At 37.5% G+C, this 13,250-nt stretch overlaps 1 protein-coding gene across 1 annotated transcript in view; it reads right to left on the reverse strand.

The window, feature by feature from the left end:
- Positions 1-5,719: 5,719 nt before the first annotated feature.
- Positions 5,720-13,250, reverse strand: part of galnt2 (UDP-N-acetyl-alpha-D-galactosamine:polypeptide N-acetylgalactosaminyltransferase 2) — an 85,124-nt gene continuing 77,593 nt past the window's right edge. Inside the window, exons 13-16 of the mRNA XM_030131221.1 lie at positions 10,904-10,987; positions 10,279-10,405; positions 6,949-7,068; positions 5,720-5,875 (exon numbers count right to left, since the gene is read on the reverse strand). Coding sequence (XP_029987081.1) covers positions 5,720-5,875; positions 6,949-7,068; positions 10,279-10,405; positions 10,904-10,987 — 487 coding nt within the window. The remainder of the gene's footprint in view (positions 5,876-6,948; positions 7,069-10,278; positions 10,406-10,903; positions 10,988-13,250) is intronic.

The raw sequence follows: 13,250 nt of genomic DNA on the forward strand, positions 1-13,250 counted from the left end.
CTTAATGTGGACAAAGTAGATGTCTGACTTGAAAGATCAGCCAAATTGGAATGCTCTGTCTGTGCAGGCATCTCATCAACATCCTATGTTTTGGGGGTATAGCAAAAAATAATCTACAAAAATATTTAATAAAAAGTACAGTAAACACATTTGACTGGAATACTGTACTAAACCATGTTTCTCTTTTACATGGGAATGATTTTTGTTGTTTGGGCTATGCCTCTAATTTGAAATAAATCTCTTACTGAAACATGTCTTTATTTATCAAGCAGTTTGAGCAGGCATTTGGCTCTTTCAGCATAACAATAGCATATACAGTAGAGCTAAACCTGAATTCAATTAATTACTCATTACTAAATTATGGATATCCACCCTGTTTGGCAGAAAATACAATAGATATTTTCCACTGTAGACATTTTGGTTTGTGAAGCAAGTAAAGTACATATCTTTCTGAAAACATTAAGAATCACTGTTCAATTGATTTTCCTCAGGAGGCCATTCTAATGAACTGGTATGAACATTTCCAAAGCTTGAAAATGATCAAACTATACATTTTTTTAATGATACCAAATACATGTGTGTTTTCTGCAGTAACAGCTAAAATGTCCGCTGGGAAAAGGTCAATTCTAGTTTTAAATACTGATATTAGAACCAATACACGTCAGTATCTTAGTCAATATAATGTCACAAAGCCTATGAAGCTGTGGTTATACATTATAAATATGCCACATGGAGCCCAAGGCTTTAAATGTAAGGCTTTTGTCCCACTAACCCATCACTGCTGAAGGCAACACCACGCATATGCAAAGTGCTGAAATAAGACGTTTAATTCATCTTCAGGCTGCTCTCTGGCCTGGATAATTAAGAAATATCACACTAATGTACTTTGTCAGCACCACAGTATGTCACTGACTCTCACTAGCATTACACATAAAGCTGCTCTGTGGCGTAATAGATCAAATAGACACATTACAACATGAAAAGACAAACTTTCTGACAGAATGTGTTAAAATATTAAAGCTATAGAATACATTACAGTGTATTTTATATCTTTCATGTTGGCTATCCTTAGATTAAAACTAAATCAGAGAGCTATCCAGCTACTATATTGTATTCCAACCTGATAGAGTCATCAGTATACTGTGTGTCTGTGTGGGCATTTGTGTCTTCATCAGGACTCACACCTTCAAACATTACACCACATTAAAATACTCAACACTGTTCAGTTTATATATATAAATGCATTTATTTAAGTTAATCATTTCTCCTCATTCAAAGTTGAATTTCTGCAGTATCTATAAAACAGGGAACAGTTAGAAGCGCTGTACAGTGTGACAACAAAACTAGGAACCGCGGCTGAGTACACTGTGTATATATGTACATACTGTACACACACTGATGTAGGTATATACAAAAATATACACTTTTACATGTGTGACCCCCTCATGCCATATCACTTAATTTCACACCACTGTCATTAAATGAAGCCACCTTGTTCTTAAAAAACACATTAATCATCAGTTCATGTCTCTCCCTACTAGTTACCGTTTTATTTTTCACATTGGTTTATTAGACCTGTACAGGATATTGTCTGTGTGCACGTTTGGCCTCCTGTGCACAGACTATCATTGTCAACAAAAGAGGGAGAGCTGAGCTGAACTAAACAGCTCTGAGCCGAATGTCTCAGCAGGGCTTAATCCAAAAGAGAGGATTTGAGGTGCACTAAGAGGGGAAGCTGTCACTCCTATTAGGACGAATGATGACATGACTGTTTTTCCTGTTTAAGGGAGAAGCTTAGAGAATACTTACTTCACCTTTAAACATTCCCCTCTAAAACACAGTGACTATGAAACTAATTCTCTAAATTCCTCCTCTAGTGAGAAACTCCATTTTACTGACTGGTGTTCAGTTTACACATCTAATATAGACAACAGCTCTTTTATTCCTCTTTTTCGCTTATGGTATCAGCCACTTCCACAATACAACATTCACAGCTGGTTTTGCTTGGTTTCAGTGTGGATTGGTTACACAGCAGGAGGTTTGTTACATAAAGGCTGTTAATGACAAACTGACACCAGTTCAGCAGCTCAGAGCTTTTCCTTGTCCTGTCCTAAAATTGAGAGGAGAAACAACAATGTGATGCTCAGCACGCTGTAGGCAATGTGCACCCTCTGAAATGCTGCATTTCCAAAGACTTCTCATTCTTCCTCAAACAGAAAAAACACAGGAGGGAACTTTGGCACATTGTTCTAAAGATGTAAACATTTAATCATTCAATCAAAATGAGGTGCTGGACTAATTATTAATACAGTCACTCCCCCTGTATATGACATAAAAATAATATAAAGTAAAACAGCATCTTCACAAGGATAAGACTGGTTTAGAAAGAAAAGGCTTTAACAACATGTCACTGTTGCAGATTGTATTGCCATGGTCGCCCAGAATAAAGAACCAGTGACAAAGGACATGTCATTAAATGCCTGAAACACAATAAAGATGCATTATGCATCACAATTTTACAATCTCTACTTTTCTCTTTGTCACCCACTAGAAGTGTGGCAATAGAGGGCGCCATACACCTTGACAACATATGATGCCCTAAATAACAACATAAATGAACCAGTTTGCAAAGGAGGGCCTTCTCATCTGAGATCCTGCCTCACAGTGAAGAACGTCTGGGGAAAACATTTAATGACATTTAACCTTTCAAGTCTAATATGTTAGAAAATTAACAAAATTTCATCAGCCATTAGCAGTTTTTGATATGACACTTTATAAAAGAGACACAATTGAATAAGTACTAAAAATTAAACTGCTGGACTCAATTGATCTAAATTATTTTCCAAACCTCACTGCCCAATGAAATTTCTCACAGAAATACATTATTGCATTATAGCCAATCAAGCCTTCAGTATTTACAATTACTGATGTGTGCAGCATTCCTTTAATAATAAGAAATAACTAAAGTTTAACCTGAAAAAAAAAACAAAAACAACAAACAACAAAAACTCTCCAGCATTTTACCCTTAGCTGTAAAACCACCTGATTAGCACCAACTGGTGTCCTAAATCAGATTTGGGCCTTTGAGTCTGGTCACCATGGCAACACATTTTCCACACATCTAGGCTGGGCCATGGTCGAGTCTCACTCTGGCCTCATAACCGCTGGTCCTGTGCCTCGTAGCACAATGCAGCAACCTATCAAGTCACAGGATAGGCTTTTCAAACAGCTGCAGTTTCAGCTGACCTTCTCAACTCCTTTCACTCTGCTTTCAGAAAAATGAACGTTTAAGACAAGGCAAACATAAGATTAAAGGAACAAAATGGCAGAAAATGAGAGAAGCAATGCACCAGAGAAAGCATCAGACAACAGAGCCAGCTGACCAGCTGTCTTCGTCAGATTTGGCAGGTCAGTAAAACAAAAAGATGTAGCGTCTATAGGGAGGTTGTGTGTGTGACTGAAAACCAGTTACATTAAATATCATTTGAGGCTGTGACTGCTCGCTAGAATAAAAGATGTAATTTTGTAGGCCATATTTGTTGTACACAATGTCTGTTCAAAGATGTTTGACTCAATGCAGTTGCCTTGAAGCTGCCATGTGATTAGCCACTTCAGATACGATTAAAACCAATGCCATAAATCCTAAAACAAAATAACTCATCAATGTTTAACAGTACAGAGTTTTACAGCAATGAAGATAAAGTGATGACAAACCATTACATGTCCTTAAATTGTGTTAGTAACACTATCAGGCAACCAAAAATCTAAGAAGTGGCACAGTGCTGTTTGGTGACAACGAAATGTTCTTGCGTTAAATAAAATAACTTGCCAAAATAAACAAGAAAAGTGTTACTTGAACTTAGAATGTCAGAAAAAAAACTGAGCAGCTCTGCTGGTGCAAACACAAAATCTGCAGATCTCTAGCAGAGACAGAGTGACTACAAACAGTAAAACCTTGTTTATTGCAGTTTCAGACTTCTGAACAGATGGCTCATCTAGCAGACACAATGAAGGAAAAAGTTGATGTAAAACTCAACTGACTGTAAGTGTGGGAACTCGCTGATGAAACATGCAGCTAGAAAGATAGTTTCAACACAAATGCATGCTCATTTCACATAACAGGGAGACTACAGTAAAGACTTTTCTGCATAGCATCTGTTCTTAGGCTGGAATAAGCAAGGTTTGTACTTCAACAACAATGTGGGTGACCTGTGTAGTCTTCTAAAAGTCAGCCACGTGTGAACACTGTTGTTTCCTTCTATTTTCTAGCCAGCACAGGCAGGGTGGTGGTAGAAGTGGAGAGACACACAACTCAAACATGCCTATGACAACTGATCAGTAAAATACTGTGTGTCTCACTGGGGTGATTTTATAAATGTTTTCCATTTGCAGCTAAAACCTGTTTGAGTGTTGGAGAAGCTGCTACATTAAATTCATTGTATCCAGTTTGGGTGTAATTTTGGACAATAAAACTTAACACAATGGCAATATAGACACAGGCCAAGGAAATATCTGCAGGAAAACAATAAACAGAAGCACTTCCTAGAGGGCAGTAAGAGCAGCAAAGAAAGTACATCTACTCTTTTTAATTGCTCCTTGGGAGTTCCTGAAACACAAAACATCCTCCTGAAATTTGGTTCCATTGTTTTTGACAATCGTAAACAAAAAAGACTGATAAGATATTTCCTTTGTGTTGTATCTTTAGAGACATGATCGTGTGGAAGAAAGATCACTGTAGCAGCCAGTGCTACAGCCAGAAGACGAAGAGTAAATCCTCAGGGCAGGGTTCGAGACACTTTCTGGTTTTGGGACGTCGCATCCCTGCCCAGTCTGTGTCCGGCCTGTCGACAACACCTAAGTTCACCTATGAACTCCTTTCCCCTCACAGACAGAGAGCAGAGACTTCAGACACTATTTGTAGGAAAAGCAGCAGAGAAAACAAAGCAGCATTCTTCTCTCCACCTCCTTACTCTTTTCTCTGTTGATCCTGTAAACCAAAAAGATCAAAGAACAGGAAAGGCTCAGGAAATCAAGTCCTTTTCCTCCCTTCAAAACATGTTACAACAGAAATCACAACCTGAAGCCTCTATCTACTGTCACAGGCTCTGGCTCGATTAGAGAGAGCATGGGAAAGGAGTAACAACATCAACACCTGATTTTTCTGGCAAAACCCCCCCCCAAAACTTCTGTGAACCTCTATGAAGAATTAACAGTAAGAAATAAAAATATTAATATGAAAATAAAATAATTATAAAGTAAAAACCGCAAAGAGTTCTATTTCACCAGCACTTGAAGAAAGTAAAAGAACTGAAAGAATTCACTCATCGTTTGCCTTTTCAACCATCAATGAAAACACTGAGGTATGTAGTTTGGGTGGAAAGCCTCTTCATTGCTTTTATCCTCATCATGATCTTCGTTATCACTGTCCATCCACTCAATAGTCAGTCTCTTGTTTTGCTCCATTATGGTCTACGAGCCCCTTCCCCAGTGGGTGTGTTTAGAGTGTAGTGGGGGAGGGGTATAGACAGTACTGGCTCCACCTCTGACTGTCGGAGCAAGACCCAGGAGGAAGAGGAGGAGCAGGTGAAGGATCTAATCGTCCATCAAGTTTGTCTTTCACCTTGAGTCTATATCCATCTGCTGAGTCCGTTGGTGTCTCTATCCATTATCCACTATAGTATCTATTATATCCAAATATTCCCGGGGTCTGTAACGCCCCCTATGATTGTAGATTGAGGGTAAACTTCCATTGCTGATTGAGGCTCGGGCTGCAGACCTCCACTGTGAGCCCACCCATCCTGGCACTGCGGCTGTCCAGACAGAGGTTACTGCCCACGTGACGAAGCTTCGAGTTGGACTCGATTTGCTCCCATTTCTGAAGCAACAAGAAAATACCAAACATCAATATAACACTTATATGTGACTGAGTAGGAAGGACTTCTACTTAAGTTAAATATATAATTTCTATGCAAGTTTTTAAATTCTAAGAGGCAAATAATGTGCTTTTTACTCCACTACATGTCTTTAATTACTGGTCATTTTACAGTTTTTCATCCATTTCCTGTCCAGTGAAAACCAAAGACATCAAAATCTGCTGATTCGGAATGTTTGTGATAAACTGAAGGATAAAGTGTCTCTAAATGAGTTGAGTTTAAAATTCTCCTCCTTTTAAAGCTAAATATCCTTTTGGATTTGTTGGAAAATGCTTATAAGAAGTCAATTCCTTTAGAGATAGATGAATCTCACAGGATAGTGACAATACAAACATGATGATCTTAGAGCTTGTGATGCACAGCTGTACATTAAACTACCCAAATATATAAGATAGTTACAGCTTCAGGAGCCAAATTCAAGGGGAAAAAACTCTATAATATATAAATATAGATGAAACTGGCGTGGGTTCATGCCGTTATGCAAAAACGAAGCCACTTTTTCACACTTCAGTGTCAACACCCAGAGTAGGGTAATAGAATCTGATCAATTGGTACTTATGCTGTCAATCATGTATTTAACCCTTCCCCACCAATGATTAGCTCAAATCTAGACCTAACAGTGTAGATTTTCTATCGTCAAAAAACGAAAGAAAGAGTAGATGCAAAAATCCACTGAAAGGCAATTATGCAATTTTAGCCCAGTGGTGCCAAAAAACTATCAAGCTCTGCAGCTTAAAATGCAGCAAACAATGATATGATATGAAATGAAAAACATAATACACAATGATTAGTGTTACTTTCCACACTTTAAGGGCATTTTGCTGATAAAACTTACATGGTGTATATATAGGCTTCAGTAAGGTTCTGAATGCAGATCATTTCACAATTTTTACTTAAAGGATCTGAATATTTTTTCCACCACAACCTGTACTGGTGTGCGTTACCCTGTCTGGAACATTTCTATTAAGTTGTAACAGTAAAATTCTTACACACATGTGACTAAACTGGTTGTTACCTGTCTGCTGTCGTTCTCTCGACAGCCTTGTAGTTTGATGAGGGACCCGGCTGTTCTGTCCACCACAGTCAGACACAAGTCCATGTGTTTGACTGACTTATCCTTAGTCAGGGCCCATTCCTGTACAATGATATGCACACATGAGAATATAGGCATAAATAAATTAAAACATAGGCTACTAGTACTATCACCTGTTACATATCAGAGCATGAAATGGTCTGATTAAAGATGTCAAAGTGTGTCTCAATACAGTGTGTTGCTTCATCAAAGTCCAGTTTACTTATATACATAGCATCATTAAAAATGCACGGTCCAAACATGTGGTGTATTTTCCAGAAAATGATTTGCTCAGATGCCTATTTTGTATATGTTGCTCACAAGATGTGTAACACAATTAACAGCTATATTTATTTCATTCCTGATGTGCACGATGTCGGCGTTTGGACTAATCACTTAATGTTGGACATTGAGTCGAATCTCTTGTACAGAGTCAGGCTTGACTGGTAACTGTAGGTGTGGTCAATAGCAGATATAAAGCCAGCAAAGAAAACACCAAAATCTTTTTGCCAGCTCACAATGCTATGACTTATAATACAAGATATGCAATGTGCCGGTGGCAGATTACGAGAAGGTCTGAGCTGTGGTGAAGTTGCTCGCCGTCTGCACTGTTATCGCAGTACAATCAGTCGTCTGAGTGATCGAATCCCTCGGGACAGGATCATGAGACTTAATTCCATGTGTCGTCGCTGCACTGCTTGTTTGGAAGCCAGAGGTGGACACACCCGATACTGAATGATGACACTTTCAAGTTCTGAGTACCTGTATTCAGTGACTGAATAAACGTGTAAGTTGATCACAATTTGTCCACAATTCATTCTCTAGTGACCAATGCTTCCCTCTTTAATATGAAGGCAACCCCAAACCAATTAATTTAATATATCTCCACATATACATATTATTCTGACCCGTGCGTTTTGAATGGTGCTAAGTATATGAGGCAAAACTTTTCTACGACTGAATAAAGTAAATATACAGGGTGGGGAAGCAAAATTTACAATGAACATTTAGTTGTTTTTTCTCAGCAGGCACTATGTCAATTGTTTTGAAACCAAACATATATTGATGTCATAATCATACCTAACACTATTATCCATACCTTTTCAGAAACTTTTGCCCATATGAGTAATCAGGAAAGCAAACGTCAAAGAGTGTGTGATTTGCTGAATGCACTCGTCACACCAAAGGAGATTTCAAAAATAGTTGGAGTGTCCATAAAGACTGTTTATAATGTAAAGAAGAGAATGACTATGAGCAAAACTATTACGAGAAAGTCTGGAAGATACTATTAAAGAAGAATGGGAGAAGTTGTCACCCGAATATTTGAGGAACACTTGCACAAGTTTCAGGAAGCGTGTGAAGGCAGTTATTGAGAAAGAAGGAGGACACATAGAATAAAAACATTTTCTATTATGTCAATTTTCTTGTGGCAAATAAATTCTCATGACTTTCAATAAACTAATTGGTCATACACTGTCTTTCAATCCCTGCCTCAAAATATTGTAAATTTTGCTTCCCCACCCTGTAAATAGAAGATGCTTTATTAATCCATCCCTCATGTCCTTGTAGGCAGAATACAAAAAAAAAAAAAAAAAAATCAAGAATTCCATTTCATTTTCAATTTCACCTCAGACTATGTTGTGAAAGCATGGAGACATTGAAAATGACATTCACTTTTGATTATGAAAAATATGTTTCAGGAATGGAGTGTTTTTGCATCACATGTCGCAAGCTTCATGTATTTTGTTTGAGACAGAACTGAAAAAGAAATTGTGATTTTGTTGTCATGTGACCATTACAGCTATTTTGGTGTTTTTGGTGTCAAGTTAAGTTATGAAGGTTGGGATCCAACTACATATTTAGTTCATTATAATATTGTAGATATATGTACTATATAAGCATAATCAGTATTGTGATGGTAAGATGAGTGCTTGACCCAAACAAGACCCAAGAGGTCTCAGCAGAAAAACAGCATTTTCTGTGGTGATTGAGTAAACCAGGTGTACACAGGCAGTTGGCTGTAACTCTAATTGACACCAGTTTTCGCAAGTCAGACCTCTCCACCTGTCGTTCTATTTCTAGAATAAACTATTTAAGGGTCTGCAGACACAAAATGCAGCAACATGACCTCACACATTCACACACATGTCCTTTCCTGTATGAACAATGTTGCAATACTTAAGTGCACAGACATAGATATTTTGTGTAGATACCGAGAAGTCAGCCCACATGCAACGACAAGCCAGTATAGACGTGAAATCGCTCTACATGTGAGCAGTAAACAGTATGTTATTATATTCCTGTAAACTGGCTCGATACATACATATTTAACATTGGCCCTTTTCTGCTCTTTTTCATAGATTTAACACCACATTTGACATCTGAGTTCATATAGCTAAATGTTTATTATGTAACTGAAGGTGTTAATAACCTTCAATTGTTAAAATGTATGTTGCATTCTGATTAAGTATTAGATGCTGATTTAATAAGAACAGCATGGAGCAGGGAAAAGCCATTCATGAGTGGATAAATAATGCCACAAACATAAAAGCATCAATTACTAACAACCTTGTCATGCTCATATTAAGTAAATGTGTACATTTAAGTAATTGAAGTTATAATAAGTTATTAAATGATTTTGCGAAAAATAAATAATAGAATGAAATTGTTATGTAACAAAAACTGGAGCACAGTGATAAATACAAAGTCATTTAACGGTGCCAACAGACTGTCATTTTGACACTACTGTGCCCTCTTCAGTGTCAGTGTCACATATCCCCATGTTACTGCTGGAGGCTGCACATCCATCAACCACTACCAGAGTAAAGTTCCACTGATATGGATGTAAAACATATGCATTTTATTCACGCTGCAATGCTATTGTTATTCAGGTTTTGTCATGGAAATTTAAATGACTATGTTCAGCTTCTACAGTAACAGAGGGCACGTTCATGTAAAATTCATCAGGGAACTAGAAAAGAAATCTAATGACTTTGCTTTGTTGGTTCCGCGGTGTTTTCACTTGCACTTGGTACTTGTTGCCTTTCTTCTTTCAAGCTCACTCTGCATAGGAACCCTGACAAATACTTCACACTTATAGTAAATGTTACCTACAACCAGGGTAAGAATGATTACATTTCAAGTTCCCATTTTTATGATTGCATGAGATGCTACACCCTTGTGCTCTCACCACAAGTGCCACCATCTGCCGCCGAGGTTTCTTTAGTAAAGATTTGACAAGCTGACCTGTGTGTGACGTCGTGGTAACGCTACCTGGTTTCCCCCTGCGTTGTGGCACTCGTACACACCCACCACCCCGTCTGCAAAATGGCCGAGGGTGTCCAGACAGTTTCCTCCCTGTTGTAAGGCTCCAAATGCTATGTCCTGATGATCCGGGACTCTAAACACACACAAACACACAGTCAATATTAAAGATAATGTGCATGGGCTAAGTCTGTAGAGTCATTTAATACAAACTAGTAGAAACTGGCACTAATAAGGACAGGAATAATGTGACAGAAAATCAAAAGTTATGTTTTTGTCTCATCTTTCTGAAAAAATACAATTCTCACATCTCATATTTACTATATTTAAAATTATGCAGTTTTTATGTGTTACAGTAATAGATGGGTATGTGACAAATTGCAAACCTGTCAACACTGTTACTGTGCAGGAGTCATAATTTCTAATAATGGTTAGTCATTAGTGTCACCACAGAGTCTTATAGGGTTTAAAACATTAGTCTAGCACACAGGGGTTCATTCTATTCATGTCAAAGTTTTGGTACAACTGCCACTTCCATTCAGTGTAGAGGTTTCCTTAAATGTGTAATTATATCACTCAATGCGGTTACATGATATAGGCATAAATATCAGGTAATATGCTGTAATTTTCTTACCGCAGTTCAGGGTAGACGTTCTCAAGGTACCATTTGAACGGCTTACAGCCTAATCTCTTCTTCATCTCCAAACGACTCTGGATACTATATAAAACAGAGAAGGGATGCACTGATTATTTTTATGAATTATTTTCAGACAAAGTACACAAAAACAAAAAAAAATTAATATATGTAAGTGAATTTAAAAACATAACTAGCCCCAAGATGTTGAAAGACAGAAAAAAATTGATCTACATTCCCAGTGCAGGCAAAAGTGGCTAAAAAAGTGCCTTTTTTCCACTCATACATAACACAAATTGCTGTGCGTGAATAGAATAAGTAATTTGGAATGTGATCTTTTCAAGTCAGACTTTGGTCACTTTAACACAGTGGTTCTCAATCTTTTTCTGTCGGACCACCCCTTGGACGATGAAAAATCTCCAGGTCCCCCTCAACCCCAACAACATTGTAACAGTGGTGCAATTATAACTTTTATTAAAAGAAACATCAATATTGTAACAATACTTTTTGCTTTTCCTTAAAAAATTTGTTGCATAAATTAAAAATAACTTAGATTTTTGCTTGAATAAAACAAATCAAGTCAACAAGACTGCTCCCTGAGACAATATTTTTCCAAATAAAAACAGGAAATGCGCAATTATCATACAACTACGGCAATAAAGATGAACATTTTCACAATTTCAGTGGCTGCAATGAGCCTGTTTACGTTGCACGTCTCAGTACATTAAAGTGCAAACTGTGCAAAAACAGAAACATTGCACGTTGTTCTTTTCCAGTCCAGACCTTGTCCATGCTCCACACCTAAACTCTTTGTCTAGTTTAGTGACAGATACCATGGCAGTAGATTTGTTTGTTGTATGTCCCTAAAATGAGTCCAGGGTGCTCCAGTACTAAAACATTAGTTCCACTTGTTACATGTTCTAACCTGAAGAAAAAAAAAGAAAAAACACCCAGGAGTGATCCCATGCCCCCCACTGGCAAGGCTTCATACCCTCCACAGTCTGAGAAACACTGCTTTAACGTGTGGTGATTTATTTATTTTTTTTGTATTATAACCTCAATCTGAACAGTCATCAGAATCCATGTGACTTTTACACACAGCTCTAGATTAAGATATATCATAACTATGCACTGAAGTAAAAATAGAAATTCTCTTTCTTGTCTGTTTATTCTCTGCTCATAAATGCTCAGGCTTCCTCTACACACCATATTAAAGATGAAAACACAAACCCTGACTTTAGTGTGATTACTTCCATACGACAGCGTGCTGCATGTTATGTCTTTGGAACTGTTCTTTTGCTCATGTAGGTCAGTTCAGGCCTGTGACATGTTCACAGTGGAATCTGACACTGGACACAAAATGTGAGCAGCCCAAAAAAGAAAACAAAAAAAAACCCAATAGATCTGAGCTGAGCACAGCTGGAAGCTTGAATAGAGCCAAAGAAGCATAGAGAAATAAACTGCACTGAAAGGACAGAAGTGGCTGATGGGTAATATCAAGCCTCTCAAGTGGAATTACTAACACCGAAGGAAAATAAAAATTGTTCTCCTCAGATTGTTTTTTATGGTTAATTTGATTTTCAGTTCCAGAGTTTGGGATGAGTATTGTTAAGATTTTATCAATGGTAATACTCTAATTGATGCTGCTTATTGACCTGGTGTTTTCATGATTTTCTTACTGATTATTTTTCCAAATTCAAATGAGAACAAGATTACATCTTAGTCAGAAACAGTGTTGGTGAGAAAAAACTGCCAAACAACTTTTATGTTGCTGTAATAGATAGGAGACCTATTTTTCTATTTATTTTGTCTCCAGTGGCATTAGGAAAACTGGAAAAACTGGAGCTTATCGATGTTCTAGTTCTTACAAATTTGGCCCTGGGACATATTAAATACTGGGTTTCAGTACCCATCGTATCCAGAGTTATTTATTACTGATATTGATCTTGATGTTCAGTTTATCATTTATCCAGATTTTAATAAAGTTAAAGGCTGGCAGTGTTGGTTTTTTTTCCTGGAAAGAAGGGAGGGGGAGATATCAGCCGGTTATTCATTTATTCATTCAGCTTCTTGTTTCAAACTATCATTATTATAGCAACCTATATTAAGAAACACCAAACACATATCAGAACAACTCACCCAGTTTCAGCAATAAAAAAATCCTCCACAAATCAAAAGAGGCCAGCAAAAGTAACAAGATCCTTTCTGTTTCCCAGTTCAATAAAAAGTCCTAACTCCTATAAGACACTTTTAGTCCCAAATTTAATGTGAAGGAGAAGGCTACATATTATGGACCAATGTAACTGCAAATCGGCATTTCCCAGAATGTCATGATTATAGCCTTATT

This window comes from Sphaeramia orbicularis, chromosome 3, assembly GCF_902148855.1.
Source record: "Sphaeramia orbicularis chromosome 3, fSphaOr1.1, whole genome shotgun sequence".
Lineage (NCBI taxonomy): Eukaryota > Metazoa > Chordata > Actinopteri > Kurtiformes > Apogonidae > Sphaeramia > Sphaeramia orbicularis.